Genomic DNA, 25,258 nt, shown 5'->3' with positions numbered 1-25,258 from the left:
TATTACTGAAAAGTTGGATCTGTACTTGCACTGTGCATCATGACAAAGCTGAATTGAATCTAATCTAATAAGTTTTGTGCAAAGCAAAATATTAACACTTCCCAGAGAATAGTCACCACTGTTCAAATGTTTAGGGTCAGCGAGTTAAAAAAAAAAATAAAAATTATTCAGCAATGACCCAGTAAATGAGTAACAAAAGAATCAGCATGTTAGAATGGAGTAATGGCTGTTGAAATTCAGCTTTTACAGGAATATATTTAAATAGAAAACAGTTATTTCAAATTGCAATGCTATTTCACAAAATTACTGCTTTTACTGTAGTTTTGAACAAATTGATTGCTAACAGCCTTAAAAAAACTTTCTAAAAAACAGTTATTGTATCTTCAAATAAAAGTCTGTTTTTCTCATCTTTGTGTTTACTTCTCAAGTTTAATTGTGTGTGTGTGTGTTGATTTAAGCAGAAAACTTGTTTATATATATATAAATTAATAAAAAATTAGATTCTTATGTAATTTCCTTTTTTCTAAAAAAAAAAAAAAAAAATACTGCTCAAGGCAATGATTTTTTTACAGTGCAACAGGCTTCATGAAAAAAAAAAGAAAAAGAAAAAGAAAAAAAACCCCGGCCAGCTAAATTGAATGACAAAGCCCAAAATGTGACCTTCTCTTCCTCAATTGAGCCATTACGTTCTCTGTGTCCCGGTGCATGTTTCCAAGAGGTATCACCAATGGACCACTTGGCTGGCATAGTCCTCAGTTGTGGTGACCTGAGGTTGGTTTTCCACACTGGGCTGTTTGTTCTGGTTGACTCTGCGCTCCCTGAGCCAGCGTTTCTCTTCTCGCCTCTTCAATCTCTCCTCCTGCCGCTCACGCTGGCGGATGAACTGGTATCTCTGCAGGAAAAGTTCCTTGGCGAACTCGTACAACTGCATATCCAGGAAATTCAGTTGCTCAATGCGTCTGCGCATGTCGTCACGCAGCTCTACATTGGCGGCACGCGTGCTGTTGATCTGAGTGAAGGCGGAAATGAACCGCAGACGGAAAGTGCGCTCGAACAGGTACTGCGTCTTGCGCTGGAACTCCGTCAGGCCGTAGAAGGCCATGTTCTTCAGGTTACTCTTGGCGCTGGCTAAGAGAATGGGGTTGCGCTCGCTCTCGCTCATGGTGGAGAGGTTGTAGCAGCCCACCAGGCTGAGATCGGCCAGCATGCGCACCTGCCGGTTGTTGGCAAGGTTTGAAGGGCAGTCCATGAACTCGTGCAGTGTGACCCCCGACCAGTCGTCTCCGTTATAGCAGGTGGGCAGCTCGTCCTGTGTGGGCGACCGGCCGTCACACATGTGAAGGGAAGTCTTCCAGGTGGCACCACGTTGCACGTGCTTCCATTCGCTCAGGTAACGTGACACAGGGTCTCGGAGCATGGTAATGTAGTAGAAGTTCCTGAAATAAAAAGGACAAAGTTATTTTTTTATTTTCTTTCTTACTTGAAAGTCTCTTTAAATGGATAGTTGACAAACAACTTAAAATTCTGTCATTAAGCTATAAGAATATTTTTGTGCACAAAGAAAACAAAAATAACTACTTTATTCAACAATTTGTCTCCACATCACCTTGACACCATTTTGGTGAGTAATCATGCTAGTACTTTGATCTGAATGTCAACAGCGTATGCGCGTGGTGCTGCTGACGTTGAACACACATGCGCTTTGCCTTGTTTACGTTCAGATCAAAGCCTGTGCATACAGTACGTTGTAATACTCTCCAAAATGATGCCAGGATGACGTGGAGAAGATTAATTGTTGAAAAAAGCAATAAAACGTATTCTCGTAGCTTCTTAAAATTAAGGTTGAACCATTGATGTCATATGGATTATTTTAACGATATCCTCACTACATTTCTGTGCCTTGATCGTGGTAGTATCCTTGCTGTCTATGCAGGGTCAGAAAGCACTGGGATTTCATCAAAGATATCTTAATTTGTGTTGCAAAGATGAACGAAGGTCTAACAGGTTTGAATTGACGTGTTGGTGAGTAATTAATGACTCTATCTATCTCTTTAAGTAATGTTAACCGCAGGCCTTATAGCTTACTCATAGTAAACTCATATCCTTGTGGTGTTTAAAGTCCTTATATTGATTTATTTGATATTTGACTTATACGATTTAGTAATTCATTCCCTCGATTTGCTAAAGCGTGCGCACGATTTATCAAATCGAGTGAACGCAATAGTAAATCGAGGGAACGCAATAGTAATCATGTGCACGTTTTAGTAAATTGAGGGAACGAATTAGTAAATTTTGCGCACAATTTATTTCTTTTTTCTTGCATGTCATGTGCGGGGCTCCATATAAAAGTCTCTTTGAGTAAAACTCATTTTCTTATACATTAAAAGTAATTTTATTAGAAAAGATTGTGACCACAGAATGGAGGTAAACATGGTAAAAACGTGCCTGCTTAATGTCTCAATGCAATGTAAAAACATTCTTTGCTAAACACAATTCATCAAGCATGTAAACACATCCTTGTGGGGGTTCAAATCCTTGAATAATAAAACTAAAGTTTTTTCAAGCAATGTGAACCACGGACCATATTTTACTCATAACTGAAAACTAAAATAGCAAAACCCATGGGAAATTCTAGACAGAACCCATGGAGAATTAGCCTTTCTGGTGAACAAATTAACATAATGACTGAACAGCACTATTCTATGGAGCTTTGTGAGTTTTTTTTTTTTCTCATAAAAATAACCATGATGAACTTATCAACCTGTCATCTAGGTTCCACATTTCAGTTATACAATGTAATCCATCTTCTCAGTCCTTGTACGCTGGAGGACAGACACAGAAGAGTGAAAAACTGATACGTTTCAATTAATCCGTCCTCAGCCGTGCACCATGGAGAAGGATTCAAATTCAAGAACAAAAAGTGTGTGCATGTCTTATTTAGTGCGTAACTTAAGTCAACATTTTATGTAAGCTTAACATTGTTCCATGTTTTTTTCAATAGCATATACTTACACAGCATTGCACTTAATGGCTGAGAAAATCTTTTTATTAGCTAAAACTGAATATCCTGTTTTCAATCCATTTTTACAGAGACCCGCACTTAAAATGTGAGGGAAAAATTAATTTGTTTGAGGTATTAACCTATTTAATCTTACGTTGTTCCAAATTGTTTCTTTATTTCAATTTATTTATATTACAGCCACAATGTAACTAAAATAAGGGAACTAATCAGTACAATGTGGCCACTGTTTACATAAAATGAGGCAACAAATTGATAAAATGAATCCACAATTTAAGTAATACAAGGGAACAAATTAATAAAATGTGGCCAAAAAAAAGTCGTTGAAGTACATTTTTTATTTTTATTTTATTTTTATTTATTGTTTTGCATGTCACATGCAGGGCTTGATATACTGTATATATTACTGTAACTTGTTTATATTTCCAGGTGAAAGGATACTACGCATTTTGGGAATCTTGTTACAGTACACCAGAAGGGAGCCAGTGAAAATCTAAATTAATCAAATAATGCCTAAATAGCTGTGATATTTGCCTGCTGGTTAATATAATCCAGTAGTCCATATGGATTCTGATTAAAGATTATAAAGACAAAGAATTGTATTAGTTTGAAATGAATAATTAATAATAATCCATTTTTATTTTGATCAGTATCTATCAACAGAAGTTACAGCTGTATCTGATGCTGTAAAGAACAGTCGAAGATACATCTACATTCACAGTCAATTAGATTGTCAGTCTTTTTACATTAATCACAACTGTAAGCGGTTGCGCTAACGTTTGAAAAGCACGTGAGGGAACAAATGCCACCACAGTGTTATTAGCAGCAGGCCGATGCGTTAATGAAGAGAGAGAAACCAGGCACAGTCATGGTCTGATGGAGAATGGGCCTGAAGCAGGTGGCGACCGCCTCTGTGCTGGAAGAATAGTGAATGAGGCAGTTCTGATGTTCCCCCAGAGAGGACAGACGTCCTGGACAGAGTACACAGCCTCTCTCTCACCTTCTCTCTGACTCCTGAAGTTTTTAAGGGCTTTGACTGTATGGTACATGCTGTTGTTTAATGATCTAAGAAAAGTTTACATTACAAGTAATTACCATTTGCCATAACAGTAGCCCTTTTGATGAGCTTAAATGTTATATAATGAACTCAGGGTTACCTGTTGAATGCTATGCGGGCAAGGAGACCAGAGGCCATTTTTTAATCGATATCAATGGATCAGTAATGTGACTGGTTACTAAAGCACACATGAGCCAAGCTAGCTGTTATGCTTTCTCCAATGGTAGAGCTGCAGACCTTGGTATAATAAGACTATTTCAGATTTTTTTTTCAGTTTACGGATATGATATGACATGACCTGCATTGGCAAATGACGTATGTACTGTATGTTGTTTCATTAAAAAATCCATGTGGTCTGTTCTAAAATATAAATCCTTATTATACACTTATGAAAGTGTATCTGGGTAAAGTAAAGATGCGGTTTGGAAGACTCCCTTTTTGCAATCACTCTTTAATAGCATTTTGGGTTTTATTTATTTATTTTAAAAAATGTAGATTTAATGCCAGTTTATGCTATTCAGTCCAGGATTTGCAGGATTTGTATTGCAGTAATAGTTTTAAATTTTAACCCATTGTTTTTTAATATTAATTTTATAATATTGTAGTATTTATTAATTGTTGTCACTTGAATGAGCTTTTATTGCAATATATTCCGTTTCCAGTTTAGGAATTTTATTGTGCTTTTGTCATTGCATTTATATTTTAATTTAAGTTTTTTTTTATTTTCTGTACCTTAAATGTATACCTATCTCAGTTTTAGTTGTAGTAATTTTAGTCCTTCAACTTCAACTTCAACTTCAACTTAGTTGTCAAGGCAACATTTCTAATATGTAAAGAGCCACACAGATGGGAAATCAAAAATTAGCTGTATTACAGTGTATGATGTAGCTGTCCATCAGTGTAAACAATGTGCAAAGTAATTAAACCAAAAAGTACACGATTTATAAAGTTATTGGCTTCTAAAGTAAGGAGTCGACTCTGAATCGCTGAAACGAGTCGTTATAGATTTCAAATCTTTTGCCCATCTCTATGTACGTCACTAGGAACACTTTGCATAATAATCTCCGCCTACCGTCTTGGGAGAAACGGATCTCTGACCTGCCCCACCCCCCCACACAGACGCTCTGGTTGCTGTGATATCATCATGTCGAGGAGACAGTGTGTTTTATTTTCACTGCCAAAGAATGAAGATCAGAAGAACCAATGGCTAAAATTCAGTTTTACCACAATACCAGAGCAGTACAACAAATCCCTTTTGTTGTGTTCACAACATTTCACTGATGACTGCTTTTCTAATCTCGGTGAGTACAGCGGGATTTTCAAAGCGTTTGGCCATAAAAGAGGGTTCATTACCAACTTTATTTAGACCAACAAGCATCTCCGAATCACAACGCGAAGTAACATTATGAAGTTATGTGTTTGTTTTCTCCCGAGCGTCTTTTCAGTATGTGTGCTGTCTGCAGCCTTTGTCTGCGCTGATCTTCATTTACAAACACGTCATTAAAATGAAGTGTAACTCCGTGAATACTCAACGAAGAGACATGAGAGAGATATCTATAGAAAGCTTGACATGTCTACTTTAAAACTAAACAAGTGCTGCCGAAAACAGATATTCTGTGATAAAGTAATCCATATGAAAACAACGCGATGTCTGTTTTTCACATCTCCCTTAATTATATGACCATGCCCCCGCGCTGAACGTGCTATTCAGATTCAAACTGAAGCGTGTGGCTTGAATACACCTACACAGAAGAAAAAGCAGTGAGACTGTTCAAGTTTATTATTTTACTGTTTGCTTCGCGATGAGAGGAATAAGACATAATTCACCCCAAACAGATGCTAACGCATAGTTTACCATGAAGGTGTGTGCGGAACAACCTGACTATGTTAGTTGACCAATCAGAACACAGTATGCTACCGAAAGGTGGGGTTTAAGGAAACTGAATCTTTTGAACAGCTTCGTGCGAACCGTTTGGGGATCTCTGAGAATTGAGGTAATTTTAAAATGATATTTTGACAAAATGACAATGTTTTTTAACCTTGGATGGATTTAAACCTAATGTGCAGGACTTATAAACCGTGATAGGAAGCTTAGAATTTTCATCTTACTGGCTCTTTAAGTTCAATTAGGTTTAGGTTTTAAATCTATTATTTATATTTTATTTCAGCTCTATTTTAATTTACAAAAACGATAACAATAACAACACTGATTTAGCTCACTTGAAGAGTTTAAGTCTGTGTGAACTGGTTGTTATTTATATCAGATTGTGACTGATCATCATGATGGCAGAGGGGAAGCAAATAATCAGATTTTGACATAAAACAATTGACATACTGTACAAGATTAATTTGCACAGATTAACTGTTCACCACAACACTAGCAAGGTGCACTATTGATGGAAACTATTTTAAAAATCATTTTTTGCCGACTTCAATGTTGAAATGTGTATTTTTTTTACTCCCCAATCTGTCCAATTTCAATTATCACACCACTTGTTGAATATATTTAAGAAACGAAAAGAAAAGAAAAAAGAAATGTAATTTTTATCTTTAATCTGCAACTAGAGAAAGTATTCTAATATATATACACTCAAACACACACACACACATTCCATTTAAATTGGGAATAATTGAATCTACGAAGACTCCGGTGAGGAAGTATAAATACTGTAGAAAAGAGACACTCATATTTGTAAGTGTGTCAGTGGAAAATCGGTAGCTAGCGTTACATGATGATGATGTTGTGTGGGAGGGGAGCCTGTTAGGGTTTAACTCACACACACACATATAGAAGGGTGTCAGGCTGTAGGGTGTGATTAGAACCCTGCCGGCAGCAGCTGTATCCGGCTCATCTTTCAGAGTGGGTGGAGTGCAGACACTCTCTCATTAGCCTGTCCCAGGGACACAAACACATGCAGGAAGTGGTGTCAGAACAAGCCGACTGCAAAAAGGTCATGGTGAGCACCATCAGTGTCACAGTATATTAGCCTCAAACGGCTACAGCTCGGCCCTTTGCCTCAGCCAAGAACAACCCAGGTGCAATTGTGGTGAGCTGTGCTCGTTTCTTTCTGCTCGATGATATGTATTTGAGTCATAGCCCACAACCGTTCCACAAAGCACCCATTTCTGCCCACAAAATGTTACTGAATAACTGGGAAATGTTTTCGAATATACTGCCTGTCTCTCTTGGCTTATAGTAACAGGAAGAAATGAATTCAGGGGTTTTCAAACTTTTTAATGTTCTCAAGCTCCAATTTTTTCTTTCTGAAACATATTTACCCTCATATTTGAGAGATATTTATTGTGCAAAAAACTATTGATATTATAGTTGCTGCTTACAATTTGACTCTTATGCTGTCATTACATTAAATTCAAATCATTTGATCATAGAAATATTGTATGAAATATCTCATTAATGTATACATTTTTGATGACACTAAATCCTTTGCACTACTATCCAAAAGTTTGTGTTTGGAAAGGATTTGGATTTTTTTAAGATGTCTCTTATATTCACCAAGGATGCATTTAATACTACCAAATTATTATATATTATATATTAATGGTATATATTACTAAATATTATTACCAAAACAAACAAACAAAAAACATTATTGCAATAAAAAAAACAGCAGCCATTACTCAAGCCCTCAGTGTCATGTGTTCCTTGATATTCTAATATGCTGATTAAGTGCTCAAATAACATTTTTGTTAATATCAGAGAAAAAAGAAAAATGTTGGACATTTTTGTTTGATACTTTTCTTCAGGATTCTTTTGGCAAATACAAAGTTCAGTATTTATTTGAAACAGAAATCTGTAGAAACATTATGAATGTCTTTACTGTCACCATTCATCAGTGTCATGCATCCTCGCTAAATAGAACTATTAATATATACTTTATATATATATAGAGAGAGAGAGATGAGAGAGATATTGCTATATATACTTTGTATAGATAGATAGAAAGGGTGAGCGTGATTTCACCTGATCAGCTATCAACAGCTATCGTTTCCTACTGATTTTAGGAATAAATTATGGGTAGGGTTAGGTTTAGGGGTAGGGATTGGGTTAAGTCTATATTTTGGACAATAAATGTTGATCCAGGATCATCAAAAGATGTTGATCCCGTAACATGTCTTACTTGGCAAAATCACGGCGACCAGATAGATATATAGATAGATTGTGTGGATTATTAAGTGGATGGACTTAACCACACCAATTAAAGAATAAGGTTAAATTCAGTTATCAAGTCATCTTCCAAGTATTCAAAGAAGGACTTTTCAGTTTTGAATGAACTATTTCTTTAAGGAAAGTTTGCTGCAAACAAGCAAAAATAGCCCAGCCGTTCATCTAAAGTAGACTGAGGCAAATGTGTTTAGAGATTACCTGAGGTTTACCAAACGTCTGAAATCGGAAGCCCAATGAAGCTCTTCAAACCCAGGGAGAGCGATCGTGGTGTGGAACAATGTGTCTCAATAACACTCAGCTGTCAACGACTAGAGGCAATACGCCAAACACAGCTCAGCACGGCAGATTTCACAGAGTGCAGTAACTACAGGAAGTGTGAAAACAGGTGAGACCGAAGAAATGAAATGTCACAGCGCATTAATGAGTGATTCTTGGACTCCTCTGAGGATCTCCTAATACTTGACACATTTATTTTCAAACTGAAGTGAACTCTTGTGTAATCTGGAAAAATCACATATTTAATAATGATCTCCTATACAGTACTGAGATTAAAGGAATAGTTCACCCAGAAATGGAAATTTGCTGAAATTGACTCATGAGCTGTAATTGAGTTTGTTAAGATTTTGAGATAAGATTTTGAGAAATTTTGCACTAGAATTGCATACCAACACAGTGTGCAAACAGCTGACTAATGCATCAGTCAATAAACATCTATATGAATTTATTTCTTACAAACATACAGCTTTTCACTTCACAAGATGGCTGTGTATTTTAGTAATTTATCAGCTGTTTGGATTCTGTCGGCACTTCAGAGGATGTACTGTATTGGTTAGCAAGTGATGTAATGCTACATTTCTCCAAATCTGTTGTATTGAAAGAAAAAACTTAACTTCATATTGGATGGCCTGAAAATGAGTACATTTTCAGCTAATTTTTATTTTATAGTGAACTATTCCTTTAAGTACACAGCAAATTGAGCATTTTGTTGGCCTTTCAGATTGTTCATATACCTTGTAATTAAATAACAGAGAACTCCAGAGCAACCTCTGAGCAAACTCTAATTCTTCTATACTGCTGCTCAACAATGTTGAAACAAACAAGCCACTGCAACAAACAGGAACAAAAAGGTACCTTCTGATAGCATTATGCTAACTGAAACCATCCAGACAGATCTCTCTGTTCTCTAGCTGTGTCAGTTTCAGACCTGTGGGTTGTGATAGCCTGTAATTAGCCACAATGGCACAATCACGCTCTGTTATTGTCTATCCAATTACATTCTGCCACTGAGCCAAATATATGTAGCCAAACTATATGCTTGCTAGTAACAGAAGGTTTAACTTTCTCTTTTGACTTGGCAAATGCTTACTGATGAGAAAAGCTCTTGAAAAAGCCCAGAGTCTTTTGTGTGTTGCCTGAAGTGTTGTGACTGGTTAAGTGGCCTAATCAGCTAAGAAAGAGAAAAAAACATTTGCTTTAGTACTGCTTACAGGAGACATTATGTAGTTTGAAGCTTCTTTTTCTAAGTGATACTGCAGTAAAATTGTCCTGCAAACTCAGATGTGCACATCGCTTCATATCTGACCTCACTGTATCAGATGCAGTAAAGTTCACACACACACATATGAACACACACAGAACACAAAAAAATGCACACAAACGCCTGTAGTGCCTACTGTACAGTATATGCTTGGGTGAGGCTTCAATATTCCAAACATTCTACCAAAAAAAGGCCATTTTCACTTTTTTCACCATTTACTTATTGGAAATGAAAGCGCAGACAAGGTGGTAATATGGTCACAGCTACAAGCAGGCTGTCCATTGTATCTTGGATGTGAATTTAGTTCAATATTTTAAGGGTCGGTCATAAATTAATCTTTATTTATGCTATGGCAGTAACTGATATGTTGGTTGATATTATAAATCTGCTGTATATGGTTTTCTCTCTCTTTCTTTCTCTCTATATATATACAGTATATGCACACACACACACACGCACTGCCATTCAAAAGTAATGCTCTTCGAGGCTATATTTATTTTATATATATATATATATATATAAATTATAATATTCTGCAAAGGGTGCCCAAACTTTCGAGCCCTACTGTGTATATATATATATATATATATATATATATATATATATATATATATATATATATATATATATATATAATTTAATTCTTTGATGTAGCACTGGATTTTTACCAGCCATTACTCCAGTCTCCAGTGTCACAAGATCCTTCAGAAATCGTTCTAATATACAGAATGAAGATCAGTGTTAAAACTGTTGGGCTGCTTAAATTGTCACTGCTCCAAACTCCCATATATACAAATAATTATTAAAAATATATATTTTCCCAGCAGCCAGTGGGCCCCTCCCAAGTGCAGGCCCCTGGGCTTCAGCCCCTTATAGCTTGTGCGTTAATGCACCCCTGGACATCAGTAAAGATTCTTGGTTATACAATGTGTCTCTTCATTCACCCAGAGAAGCTGATGTATTTACAGTTCACAGTGACAGCATTATAATTGAGGCTGAGAATGCACTCAGCACCTCTATTGACTTCTGCCCTTTCCACATTCAGTTTTCTTTCTGTGTCTCACAGCCATCAGTTCTCCCGCGGGACCTCAGACCTTTCCTCTAAAGGTTACTAGATTAATCACGCCTCTGATTCGGTTGTATTTCACACAAATCTGAACCCCATCCTTCTATCTCTTTTCCTCCGCTCGGCAGCCGTCTATCACATATTTCGTCACTGTCCCCATCTCCTGTTCTTTCGTCTTAATTATTGGTATCAGATATGACATTTTGTCTCAGTACAGGGATATTCTGTGTGGACTGACATTGGACCAGAAATCATACTGGAAGATAAACCAGTGGATAAGGATGATATTTTAGTGCTGTCTGAGGAGAAATTAAAGGCCCAGATCTGCTTCAAAAGAACCTGGAAAAGTCATACACTTTTTATAGAAATATTTCCTGTAGTATTCAGCCCACATGGAAATAACTTATATAAACATATATGTTTTAATATTTGCAAAAAGTTCAGCAGATTATTTCAAAACTGAAACACCTGCCATTCACAACGTTCTACATATATCTGTCCCTTAAAGGGATAGTTCACCCAAAAAAGAAAATTCTGTCACCATTTACTCACCCTCATGTCAATTCAAACAGCTGTTGGTAGACATTGACTTCCATAGTATGGAAAAAAAATCATATTTTTAAAGTGCCCCTATTATGGGTAATGACAGGTTCATATTTTGTTTTTGGAAGTCTCCAACATCAGGTTGACATGTATGCAAGGTCAAAAACTTTTTTCATTGTCTTATAATATGCATTTATTTTTACCTTAATTTCTCAACGACTCCCAATTGATTCACTCAACGAATAATTTTTCCGAACCCCTCCTTTGAGTGGTGCTAATCTTCGGTGATTGGTCTGATTGGTCTCATTTTATTGGTCTCATGTCTGTAATGTCTGATACAGCAGCATTTGTTCATTTAAAGCATAATACAAATAAAATAAATGAAAAATAAAAAAATAAAGCAGCATTTGTGAGAGCAGTGCTGCTTTGTGTACAGCGTTACCGGGAAAACAGCTATTTTTACTGCTTCAAAAGTGGCACCTAGTGGCAAAGAATGAAACTGCATTTTTATTCAAACCAACGGAAAAGACATTACGGTGGGGTGGGCAATATGCTAATCTTTCATGTTGACATCAACATGAAACGCCTTGGGATTCGTTTTAAAAACGACTATTTTCAATAATTCAGAGTTGACTCTTTCTTTTGAGAGACAATAACTTTATACATGGTGCACTTTCAGATTTAAAGCTGCGGTAGGTAACTTTTGACGCTCTAGCGGTTAATAAACAGAACTGCTTGCGTCTTGCGGAAGAACATTGTAGCCGGAGCTACTTCTCTCTGTTTATGTCTATGAAGAATCACAAAGGTACTGGGTTACTCCGCCATGGTGCCCCCGAAGCAATCTAAAATAGTCCGAATATAAACACTTATTATAGGTGCACCCTAGTGATTCAGGACAAGCTAAAAACACGGTTTGGAAAATGGATTCATGGTGTACTCGCTTATTATATAGACGGTTTCAACGGCATCAACATAAACAAACGTTAATGCGCGTGAGCGCTTTTGTGGACCTAACTTAACTTCCGGTAGACTCCAAATAGAATCAATAACAACAGCCAAGTCCCTCTAGAGTAGATATTTTTTGATAACAAACAAAATGTGTTTTCTGTGTGGATCAGGTGGACTTAATGAAAATGCTAATTCATTATTTGCCAGCAGGAGATGTTTTAAAGCATAGACATAAAGTGCGAGAAATAGAGGTTTCCCCAGTAACAGCTGTAAACAAAGCAGAGCTGGTACGCTCATACGCTGCTATCAGGCATATAACATGCAAGTCTTCCTTCAGAAATACAGCGATATAAAAACACCCGTGCCTCATTTTGATATTTAAACATAAATTTAAGGAATTATAATTATTAAACGTGCAGTACGTTACGTAACGTTACTCATGTTTATTTAACGAAGCCTTTTTGAAAATCGATCAGTTTTAAAATTGTTGCGAGTCTCCAAAAATAAATAAATGTATGGGAAACACATCCCGCAGCACAACCACCTGAGCCCAACTTCAGTTTACTCATCACCTTGACTTTAACTGCGTTTGTAGATGGCACCGCAGCCAGACCGATATAACACAGACCGGAAGTTAACTTAGGTCCAGGCGCGTGCGCCCGATGAAACCGTCTATACATTTTTCTACATTTTGAACACAAACAAAGTTACGGACCGCAGTTCTGATTGGTTGTTTCTTACCGGGAGCGCATGACTTTCTGCAAATGGCAATAGGACCACTGGGAGGAGCCAGAGGAGCTTGATTTTTTCACAGATTATCGGTCTCATTTTCTACTGTCAGGACATAATGACAGGTTTAACAAATATGTAAAAAATATATTTTTACAAAAGTTCCCTACTGCAGCTTTAAGACTTTGCAGAATGTTTTCATTCACTTAGAGCTGTGTTACACACTGCATGAAAGGTAATTTTCAAAAATCTATAATAGAGACACTTTAAAATGTTCTTTAAATTACACCTTTTTGAAAACTTTGAAAAATAGAAAAATATTTTTATAGTGTACCCTCAGATATATATATATATATATGTATGTATATAAATATGTATATGTATAAATATAAATCTCTTTCAGTTTCTGTTTCAGTTTTCAGTTTCAATTGAATTAAAGCCTTGGCATCTTCACACCAGCAAAGCTGCAGACAAGAATTTCCCAGAAAATTTCAGAACTCTAACATCCAGTCGAGCTTGTCTGCAACAAATCTTTGTGTTTTGTATTGGTCAAATGGTTTAGGGCTGTCAGGTTTTCATTGTTCTTCTAAATGTTGTGTTAAGCAGTCAAAAGGTTTTTATTCTGTAAATCTGAGCTTGCCTCTAGCAGATCCTCAGGCCAAATGGCAGCTGTAATCCCAATACTATTTCCTAGCACTCCACCCCTCAGGCCAGAAAATGCATTACCAACTATACACAATACTGAAGTTTAAATGCTGAAGAAAACACAGCATGAGGCAAATGAGACCAGACAAGGAATAGTCGACCTGATATGGCAGATGCATCCCATTTGAATTTCATAATGTGACATATTTCGAAGTGAAATAAGATATACAATAACAACAAAAACTGTGCCATGAAAAGTTATGTAACAGATGGTTAAAGGGAATTGATGTCATCAGCCGAGAAGGAAAATAATTTAAGACAGAGAGTAAGATATATGTTAATCAATATTTTTATGTAACATAAAATTAAAAATTAAAAATTTTATCATACCTTCTGCCACAATCATGCAAAATCTAGACCTGAAAATGTTATAGACTTTTAAGGATGATTGATACAAGGGGAAAGACAAAGTAATGCATATTAAATAAGTCAGTGCACTTAAAATTTCTCATTCTGCAGTGACATTATAATAGACATGCTGCCCTAACAGCAGAAATGACATTCACGATCCTCAGTCTCAATATCATTAGTGCTCTTTTTGTATCACAGATACAAAGGGAACCAAAAAGAAAACTGACAGATATTTGCATATATTGTAATGTCGCCTAAAAGCTCCAATTTAGAGTTTCAGATGAATTAGAAATCCTGACAAAACGGTTCTTCTTTAGTGCATTTTAATTTGCATATCGTTATAGTCTATGGTTAGCGCAGAGAGCTTCTGTCGAGTCTGACCAAGTTTTAGACCACAGTTTCTTTTTTGAAAGACTATAATACATTCATTTGGCAAAGAATGATTAAAAGTGACAATACAGCTGTTATAAAAGTTTGTTAAAATAAATCCTGTTCTTTTGAACTTTTTGAAAAAACAGTACTTTCTGAAAAACCTTCTTTTGAAGAATCCTGAAATGAATCACAGTCTGTGTGAAAATTAAGCATCAATATGTTTTGTGTTTATGTGAAATGTTATTTTATCAGGCTGCTTAATACTTTCCTCACTTATCAGGAAATTGTTTATAACACCATTTCCAAAGCAATTTAGTTCTTCCATTAAATTCTCATAAATTATATGAGAATATAAAATATATATATGAGAATATAAAAACTAAATTATATTTAATATCCTTACATTTTGCTATTAAACTCCAAACTCACTGAAGGTGTTTTATTTCCTACTCATATTTATCCTCTTTAAGTGAGTGACGTGACATACAGCCAAGTATTGTGACCCATACTCAGAATTCGTGCTCTGCATTTAACCCATCCAAAGTGCACACACACAACAGTAAACACACTCTGTAAACACACCCGATACTGAACACACACCCACTTTATAGTAGTATAGTATAAAATCAAATGAGCCATCTGGCAAATGACAAAAGCATGAGAAAATATAGTATCTGTGCCAATCTATGATATGTGACCACAAAAAAAAGTCTTAAGTCGCAAGTGTTACGGTTTATGCTGCCGGAAGAAACATGGAGCCGAGGATAAACGAAATAAGGCTTTTAATATATTCAACACATGGAGCACCGAGGTAGACACACGTAAGTAGTTAGTGAGTAGCAAGTAGACCCGACAACACAGAACTGAAAGGACAAGGCTTATGTACCTGGGATAATGGGGAAACACAGGTGGATGGAATCACTAAATTAACAGGGACATGGAACACATGAGGAATAGAATAAACACACCTGGGAACTAATCAAACCAAACACGGAAGACAGAAACTGGGTCACAGGGGCAAAAACACACTAAAAGAGTCCAGGTATGTAACAGTGCTCCCCCCTCCCGGTAGGTGCATCCTCGCACCATAGAAACAACCGAGGGAGGCGTGGGTGGGAACTTGGGAGGAGGTTCCGGTGGAGGACAGACTCCCAGGAGGGGGCCAGCAGACAGGGACCACGGAGGAAGGAGCCAGGAGCCAGGGAGGAGATGACAGAGGGAGGAGCCAGGGAGGGGACAGGAGCAGGAGGAGCCAGATGGTCCACCAGAGACCAGCCAGGACGGAGATCCATGGTGGAGTCTACAGCGGGAGGAGGGGTCGACGACACCAGGGGGCCGACAGGCGGAGACTGCACAGGTGGGTGAGGAGCCCAAGATGGAGCAGCACAGCCGCAGAGCCATGGTGATGTCGAGGATCCGGAGGGCCTAGGTGGAGCAGAAGGCTCAGGCAACCAAGGCGGAGGCGGGGTCCTGGAAGACCGCTGTGGAGCCGGAGCGACCGAGGATGGAGGTGGAACCGGAGGGAAGGAGTAGCCTGACAGAGCCGGAGGGATGGAGTGACGAGGTGGAACCAGAGGAGTGGAGTCCCGAGGCGGCGGATGGTCGACGACTGACCAAGGTGGAGCTGGAGGGACGAGGGAGCCCGGTGGAGCAGGTGGGATGCCAGGCCACGGTGGAGCTAAGAGCCCAGGAAGAGCCGCTGGGTCGAAGGACCGAGGAGGAGTCCAGGTCTCGGAGGCTGGAGGCGGAGACAGGGCCTTAACGAGCCAAGGCGGAGCTGGAGACTGGCAGTCCAGCGGCGAACCATCGCGCCCAGATGGTGCGGACTGAGGGTGAGCTGCGGGACTGACTGGCACCAGCAGGGATGGCAAGGAACTAGCTGGTCTAGGAGGAGGAGAGAGGAAGGATGGGAGGAAAGACAAGAGGATCAGGGCGGGACGGAACCAGCGGAAGTGGAGCAGAGGGACCAGCAGGTCCAGGAGGAGGTGGGAGAGGGAGGCCGAGAGGGAACACAGGAGACGCAGAAGATTCAGAGCTGGGCAGAACCAGCGGAGACGCAGAAGATTCAGAGCTGGGCGGAACCAACGGAGACGCAGAAGATTCAGGGCTGGGCGGAACCAGCGGAGAAACAGAAAATTCAGGGCTGGGCAGAACCAGCGGAGAAACAGAAAACTCAGGGCTGGGCAGAACCAGCGGAAATGGAGCAGAGGAAATGACTGGAGGATGTAGGAGTGGGAGACTAAGAGGGTACACAGGGGAGTCAGGGCTGGACGGAACCAGCGGAGAAACAGGAATATTAGGGATTACCTCCATAGACCAGTCCATCAGATCCAAAAGTTGCTCCATGTTACCCGAGACCGGATGTAGGTCACCCTCAGTCGTGGATGTGTGGGCAGGGCTTTCCTCCACACCCTCGATCTCCACTAGGACTCCCACGATGCACGGTGTTGCCGGCTCACACACCTGGTCAGTCGCGCTCTCAAGATCCTGCTCCATGTCACTGGATGGCTCGGGCTTTGCGGCTGCGGTGGGCTCTGGCTCCGTGTGGCGGGATGGTGGCTGGCTGGTCTCTGGGTCGGGAGTGGAACTGGCGAGATCCTCTATGGGGCAGGCGGTGAGAGGTGAGCCATTTCTTGCCAGAGTCCACTCCATGAATGCGGTGAATTCCTCCTGAGGACCATCTTCGGGCGACAACGCTCTGCACTTGGAGTTCAGGCTGGTGTTGTAGAAGGTGCAGAGCACGTAGTCCGGGTAGCTGGTGGCATTAGCTAACAGAAGAAACTGTCTGGTATGGTCCTCGAGAGAACATCCTTCCTGCTCCAGCAGGAGGAGGAGGAATTTGGGGCTATAGAGGGGTTCCATCGACACTACGAAAAGAAAAGACTGTGAAAAAAATGAAAACAAAACAGAGGGAAAAACACACAGTTTTATACTCTCTTTTTGGGTCGGGTCTTCTGTTACAGTTTATGCTGCCGGAAGAAACACGGAGCCGAGGATAAACGAAATAAGGCTTTTAATAAATTCAACACATGGAGCACAGAGGTAGACACAAGTAAGTGAGTAGCAAGTACACCCGACAACACAGAACTGAAAGGACAAGGCTTATGTACCTGGGATAATGGGGAAACACAGGTGGATGGAATCACTAAATTAACAGGGACATGGAACACATGAGGAATAGAATAGACACAACTGGGAACTAATCAAACCAAACACGGAAGACAGAAACTGGGTCACAGGGGCAAAAACACACTAAAAGAGTCCAGGTATGTAACAGCAAGAGTATATTTGTAGCAATAGCCAACAAAACATTGTATGGGTCAAAATTATTGATTTTTCTTTTATGCCAAAAATCATTAGGATATTAAATAAAGATCCATGTTCCGTGAATATATTTTGTACATTTCCTACCGTAAATATATCAAAACTTAATATGCATTGCAAAGTACTTAATTAGGACAAATTTTAAGCAATTTTCTTCCATCTTTTTGACACACTAAGATTTCAGATTTTCAAATAGTTGTATCTTGGCCAAATATTGTTCTATCCTAACAAACCTTACATCAATGGAAAACTTTTTCATTCAGATTCATTTCAAATCCCAATTTCACAAAACTGACCCTCATGACTGGTTTTGTGGTCCAGGATCACATTTAATGGTGGATCTACTCAATCTTTAAAGATTCACTGCTTACATAATCAAGCACATTGTTTAATGTGATTATAAATTGAATACCTTAACATCTGTATCATTTAAGCTTACTAAATATTTCATCAGGGTATTTTTAAGTAGAATGCCACATCTACAGATTTCTGCATCTGCTTCAATCTTGACACAAGCCACATGAAACCAAGCTGACACATGCAGATCGACTGAATTGTGAACAAATTTACCCAACATAGGCTCATCACTTTCTTTTCTGTAGTCTTACACTAAAACAGTAATGTGCTCGCTTCTGCAATCTTCTCCCGTTGTCGCCCTTGACAGAATGGAGCGAGAGTCTGGAAACATGCATTATTTGTAACGGATATCATTCCCTAATGGTGCCTGTACTCCCTCTGGCAGACCATAATGGACCGTTTTCCAGACTCTCTGAATCTTCTTCTGTCTCTTTGATAGTGACGGAATGGGGACGGCATGTCACCTGGGAAGAAACAAGAGCAACGAGCGGTCCTTCATTTACTTGTCAGGAAGCTGGCATTAGGGGTAGTTGACATGGTGCGCATACTGAAAATGGCACTCGCTGGCAGTTACAATGCAGCAAGAAAAGCCTACCCTTCGACCCAGGTGCACCACGACAACCACACCACTGTTCAGAGCACAGAAAGGTGCTTTTTACCAGCTGAAAAAAAACACCATAATCAGTCTAAGCTTGCTATTAGCTGGTCTGTTCTGGTTCAGCTGAACACCAGACCAGGCTGGGAGGCCAGTTAGAGCTCCAGTGTGTTCTGGTTTAAGCTTTTTTCTTTTCTTTTCTTTTTAGTAGGGATGAAAGTCTATGTTCTTTGTCTTATTCAACATTAAGTATTTCATAAAGGAATAGTTCACCCAAAAATGACAATTTTGTCAATGCTTACTCAGTCTGATGTCATCCTAAACGTTTCTTCTGTGAAACACGAAAGTAGGCATTATGAAATAATGTGTTTTTCTTGTCTATACCCCACAGATTTTCTTTGTATGGACAAAAGCAATTGAAACATTCTTCATGAACATGGGTAAATGATAATTTTTATTTTGGGTGAACTGTCCCTTTCTGTGCCTGTATGTTTGTCAATAGGTAAAGATACTAATAGTATACTCCAAATCCTATATACATACAGTATTGTGCTCCCTTTGAGAGAAAATGACAAGTCTGCTTTAGTGTGAAACACAGAAAAGCACTCAGTACATGGTGATGACATGCTGTTGGTTCTGCAGGCTCTCAACACCTGCACACCACCGATCTGTTTTTAGAGACTCAAATCATGTCAAAGATTTGACAGGAACTGGAAATGAATCAGTTTTTATAATATAGTAAATAAATAAATAAATCCAATAAATCCAAATCCTACTTCAATCCGCCATGAATGTAAAACCTGGCATTTTGGCTAATACGTTGTAAAACAAATGAAAGTTTTAACAAGTTTAACAAATGTATCTAAAATGTCAGATTTCATGATACATTACTATCTCATGATTGTCGGCCAAATAATTGATATTCTTGCTCTGCTACACTCCATTATGCACTGCTGTCTGTGCTATTGTCACACTCATGGACTTTAGTTTTGTCATTCACAGTCTTTTAGTTTATCGGTCTTTAGTTCCTCTTTCCTTTGTTTGAGTTCCAGCTCCTCGTTTGTTATCATTTGTGTCCAGCTGTGTTTGATTTATTATCTCGGTTGTGTTGTCTTTATAAACCCTTCCCTAACGTTCCATTGGTGTCTAGTCGCTGTTATGTTGTGTTGTTTTTGCACTCTCTGTATGACTGCCTAGTTGGATTATTCAGTAACTTGGATTAAACAGTAACCAACTTGCGGATATTGTAATTTATTCTTCTGCCTTCGTCTTCTTGCCAGCAAGCAACCGTGACAGCTATTAGGATGAGAGGAAGTTTAAATTGTTACATTTTTAGTCTGGTTTGCCTCAGAGGTCTAACAGTGCTCATCTACATCAAGATGATTGAAATATCCAATCAAATCAAAGGAGGCGAGTTTTACTGTTCACAGAATCTGAACATGAATTACAGTGTGATTCGTTCCGACAACCATTTTATGATACAAATATTAAATAACAGTGATGGCCATGTACTTAACTTTTTTGCCATTTTGAATGGTTTCGTCTTCATAATTTTCCTAGTTCCTAAAATGCATTTAGTTGAATGTGACAAGATGAGAAACATTAAAAGTGGCATTTTAGGCATATTACACAATATGATAAAGAGTGATTATGTGGATAAAAATATTAACTGCAAATTTACTATTTTACTTTTTCTTTTGTTCCATTATAATACCTCAATTCCTGAATCCCGTCAACCCCAAATTAAAAATGTTTTTGTCTTTCCCAGTGTTCAAGACATTTACTGCCTTAAAGGGTTAGTTCACCCAAAAATCGAAATTATGTCATTAAAGCTGCGGTAGGGAACTTTTGACGCTCTAGAGGTTAAAGAGCCACACAGATGGGAAATAAAAAATTACCTGTTTTACAGTGTATGATGTAGCTGTCCATCAGTGTAAACAATGTGCAAAGTAATTAAACCAAAAAGTACACGATTTATAAAGTTATTGGCTTCTTAAGTAAGGAGTCGACTCTGAATCGCTGAAACGAGTCGTTATAGATTTCAAATCTTTTGCCCATCTCTATGTACATCACTAGAACACTTTGCATAATAATCTCCGCCTACTGTCTTGGGAGAAACAAAACTCTGACCTGCTCCACCCCCCACACACAGACGCTCTGTTTGGTGTGATGGCATCATGTCGAGGAGACAGTGTGTTTTTAATTGTAAAGGCAAGTTTGTTTTATTTTCACTGCCAAAGAATGAAGATCAGAAGAACCAATGGCTAAAATTCAGTTTTACCACAATACCAGAGCAGTACAACAAATCCCTTTCACTGATGACTGCTTTTCTAATCTCGGTGAGTACAAGGCGGGATTTTCAAAGCGTTTGGCCATAATAGACTGTTCATTACCAATTTTATTTAGACCAACGAGCATCTCCGAATCACAACGCGAAGTATGATTATGAAGTTATGTGTTTGTTTTCTCTGAGCGTCTTATCCGTATGTGTGCTGTCTGCAGCCTTTGTCTTTTACAAACACGTAATTAAAATGAACTGTAACTCGGTGAATACTCCGTGAAGAGACATGAGAGAGATATCTATAGAAAGCATGATATGTCTACTTTAAAACTAAACAAGTGCTGCCAAAAACTGATATTCTGTAATAAAGTAATCCATATGAAAACAACGCGATGTCCGTTTTTCATGTCTCCCTTCGTTATATCCAGAGGCATGGCTCTGGTTATATGTAATGTGACCACGCCCCCGCGCTGAACGCGCTATTCAGATTCAAACTGAAGCGCGCGGCTTGAATACACCCACACAGAAGAAAAAGCAGCAAGACTGTTCAAGTTTTTTATTTTACTGTTTGCTTTGCGATGAGAGGAATAAGACATAATTCACCCCAAACAGATGCTAACGCATTGTTTACCGTGAAGTTGTGTGCGGAACAACCAATCAAAACTATGTTAGTTGACCAATCAGAACACAGTATGCTACCGAAAGGTGGGGTTTAAGGAAACTGAATCTTTTGAACAGCTTCGTGCGAACCGTTTGGGGATCTCTGAGAATTGAGGTCATTTTAAAATGATATTTTGACAAAATGACAACGTTTTTTAACCTTGAATGGATTTAAACCTAATGTACAGGACTTATAAACAGTGATAGGAAGCTTAGAATTTTCATCTTACTGGCTCTTTAATAAACAGAACTGTTTGCGTCTTGCGGAAGAACATCGTAGCCAGAACTACTTCTCTCTGTTTATGTCTATGAAGAATCACAAAGGTACTGGGTTACTCCGCTGCGGTATCCCCAAAGCAATCTAAAATAGTCCGAATATAAACACTTATTATAGGTGCACCCTAGTGATTCAGGACAAGCCAAAAACACGGTTTAGAAAATGGATTCATGGTGTATTTGCTTATTATATAAATTTTTCTACATTTTGAAGTTACGGACCTCAGCTCTGATTGGTTGATTTCTTACCGGGAGCAGTCTGTAACGGCAAATGGCAATAGGACCACTGGGAGGAGCCAGAGGAGCTTGATTTTTTTCACAGATTATCTGTCTCATATTCTACTGTCAGGACATAATGACAGGTTTAATAAATATGTAAAAAATATTTTTTTACAAAAGTTCCCTACAGCACCTTTAATGACTCGTTCCAAACCCGAAAGACCTTTTTGCTATTTTTAACCAAAATGTATTTTCAATGCTTCAAAAAATTCTAACTCACCCTCTGATGTCACATGGACTACTCTGATAATGTTTTTCTTACCTTTCTGGACATGGACAGTATACCGTACATACACTTTCAATGGAGGGACTGAGAGCTCTTGGACCAAATCTAAAATATCTTAAACTGTGTTCTCACAGGTTTGGAACGACATGAGGGTGAGTCATTAATGACATAATTTTGATTTTTGGGTGAACTAACCCTTTAAATCACAACTAATATTTGCACATTTTACCTGAAAAGAGGACATTTTAAATATGTTTATCTGAAAAAAAAAGTACAATTTTAAACTAACTAATTAGAGAGTTCTAATGCATATAGGCGGCCTCAAAGCTAACAGACATGGACTAACAGCTACAGAACTCCAATTTTAATTTCACTGGGTCTTTTAATGGTGTCTCAAAGCCATAATTTGTTGTGTGGGAACGTGAATGTAATTTCCTCACTGGTCATTTATGCCCATTGAGGTCAAGGCAGGAAAATGAATGCGGCACATTTCACAGAGCAGCGAGCACTTCCTCTGATTGAGTTTAGCTTCATTCAGCATCACCACAAAGCCGAGTATTTGCATGCACTGTATTAGAAGCACTCCGTCAGTGCGAGAATCAATATCTTTGCTTACAGCCTATTTTGTGTTATCAAAGCAGCAGTCCAGACTGGTACACACACAGAGAGAATAGAAGGATAAAAGAGGTTTAATCTGAGATCTGCGGCTCAGCCTCGTGTCTCTGTTTCCTGGCAAATCTGTGGAACAGCAGAGCGCTTGGAAGGGGCTAATCTCCACCCCACCGATTGGCAGGAGTGTGTTTGTGTGTGCGACTTTACTTAGCCACCGTTTGGGATTCCTCGGAAGTTGGAGAAATCTGACAAAACCTCTTTCTGGAAAAAGTAAATGTATCTGAAAGTCAATGCATATGGGTCCATGAAACATTTATTCAAAGGGATAGTTCACCCAAATATGAAAATTCTGTCATTAATTACTCACCCTCATGTCGTTCCAAACCCGAAAGACCTTCATTCATCTTCGGACCACAAATTAAGATATTTTTGATTCATTCTGAGAGCTCTCCCATAGAGAGCAAGGACACGATGCCAACATGATCAAAGCTCATAAACATAGCAAGAACATTGTTAAAATGATCCATGTGACATCAGGGGTTCAACTGTACAAAAATAACAACTTTATTCAACAATTAGTCTCCTCCGCAACAATTAGTCTCCTCCGCATCACCATATAGTGCCATTTATTTAACATATGCAACATTTGTACACAGATACATTTACATTGTTTGCGCTTTGATCTGAACATAAACAACATATCTGCGTACATACGCTGCATACTTTAAGTATGTGATACTCTCGAAAATATAGGGTGATACAGAGGATACAAATTGTTCAATAAAGTCGTTATTAGGGATGTCACATGGATTATTTTAACCATGTCTTTGCTAAGTTTTGGACCTTGTTCCGAAGAGATCTTACAGGTTTGGAACGACTTGTGGATGAGTAATTAATGACAGAATTTTCTTTTTTGGCTGAACTATCCCTTTAATTGGGATAAAATATACCACCCAATCTCAATATTTGATTGGTATGGAAATGTACAGTTTTTAGAAAAAAAAGCAGGTCAAGAATGCAGGTCTACCGAACCCCAGCCCTAAACCTAACTGACAGTGGAGTATATGCGGATTGTACGAAATCATACATAAGAGATTATTTAAAAATCGTGCAAATTCATGACCAATTCACCAAAACATTAAATATTTTTAAATTATCATGAGAATTTGTTGAAATATATGCTACAGTAAAAACCTGTTAATTGTTTATCGGTAAGTTTCCATACTATATATGGTGAATAACTGTAATTATATTTAATGTAATTTTACAGTAAAATAACGTTAAAATTACAGGTTTTGGAAGTGAAAAAGAAAAAGTCTGTTGAATTTACAGAGAAAAACTGTAAATTGACATTCCCAGAATTCCCTGCATGACACTTCATATTTTATGTTTTTTTTTTTTTTCATTGAAATAACTATGTTTCTTCTTAGTTTTTTCTTATCAGTTGTGTACATTAGGGTTTTATCTTTCATCTAAAGTTGTTAAATTAATCAGCTTGTGGAAGAGCTGTTAGTGATGAGCTTTGATTCAACATGTAACTTTCTCATCACCACCAGTTTTTGGTGGTTGTTAGTGCATTACAATGGTTCAAAACAGATATTAGTACTTCAGTATGTTGATTTATTAACATTACACAATAGATCAGTTAATGAAATACGGTATTTTATGGTGAATTTAAGTTAAGTCTGTAAAACCTAAAATGTCGTTACCATATTTGTAACAGTGAAGTTCCGGCAAGCACAGCTGCCGGTATTTTACCGTAAATGTCAGGGGTTTTTTTGTTTGTTTTTTTACATTGTGGCCATTCTGAAATAAGCAATTTCTTTAGTTTTGGCCACCATGTTTGTGACTGATTCTGTTATTCTGGAACAATGTCATGATCACCAACTTTTTGCTAGAGTTTCAGATGACAGAAAACCCACCGAGCCATTATTTTAGAATTACAAGAATGCTATTAGCAAGCAAGCAAGCATGCGATCAAATTTCCCTAATACTTTCTAGCAATCCACAACCAGCATAATTTGCTCTTTGTATTTAGTGGACTTGAGACATGATAAACAAAGTTACTTAGCACTTTTCATTGTATTGCATGGTTACATCTAATGAACTCAATTCAGTGTTCTTATATTGCCTGT

At 38.3% G+C, this 25,258-nt stretch overlaps 1 protein-coding gene across 1 annotated transcript in view; it reads right to left on the bottom strand.

Annotated features, from left to right (window-relative positions):
- Positions 1-202: 202 nt before the first annotated feature.
- Positions 203-25,258, bottom strand: part of LOC127964576 (heparan-sulfate 6-O-sulfotransferase 3-B) — a 69,728-nt gene continuing 44,672 nt past the window's right edge. The window contains exon 2 of the mRNA XM_052564807.1: positions 203-1,436. Within this exon, the coding sequence (XP_052420767.1) occupies positions 722-1,436 (715 nt within the window). The 3' untranslated portion in view covers positions 203-721. The remainder of the gene's footprint in view (positions 1,437-25,258) is intronic.

The sequence above is a fragment of the Carassius gibelio genome, chromosome B9, assembly GCF_023724105.1.
Source record: "Carassius gibelio isolate Cgi1373 ecotype wild population from Czech Republic chromosome B9, carGib1.2-hapl.c, whole genome shotgun sequence".
Taxonomy (NCBI): domain Eukaryota; kingdom Metazoa; phylum Chordata; class Actinopteri; order Cypriniformes; family Cyprinidae; genus Carassius; species Carassius gibelio.
This window is presented reverse-complemented; position numbering and strand designations above follow the sequence as displayed.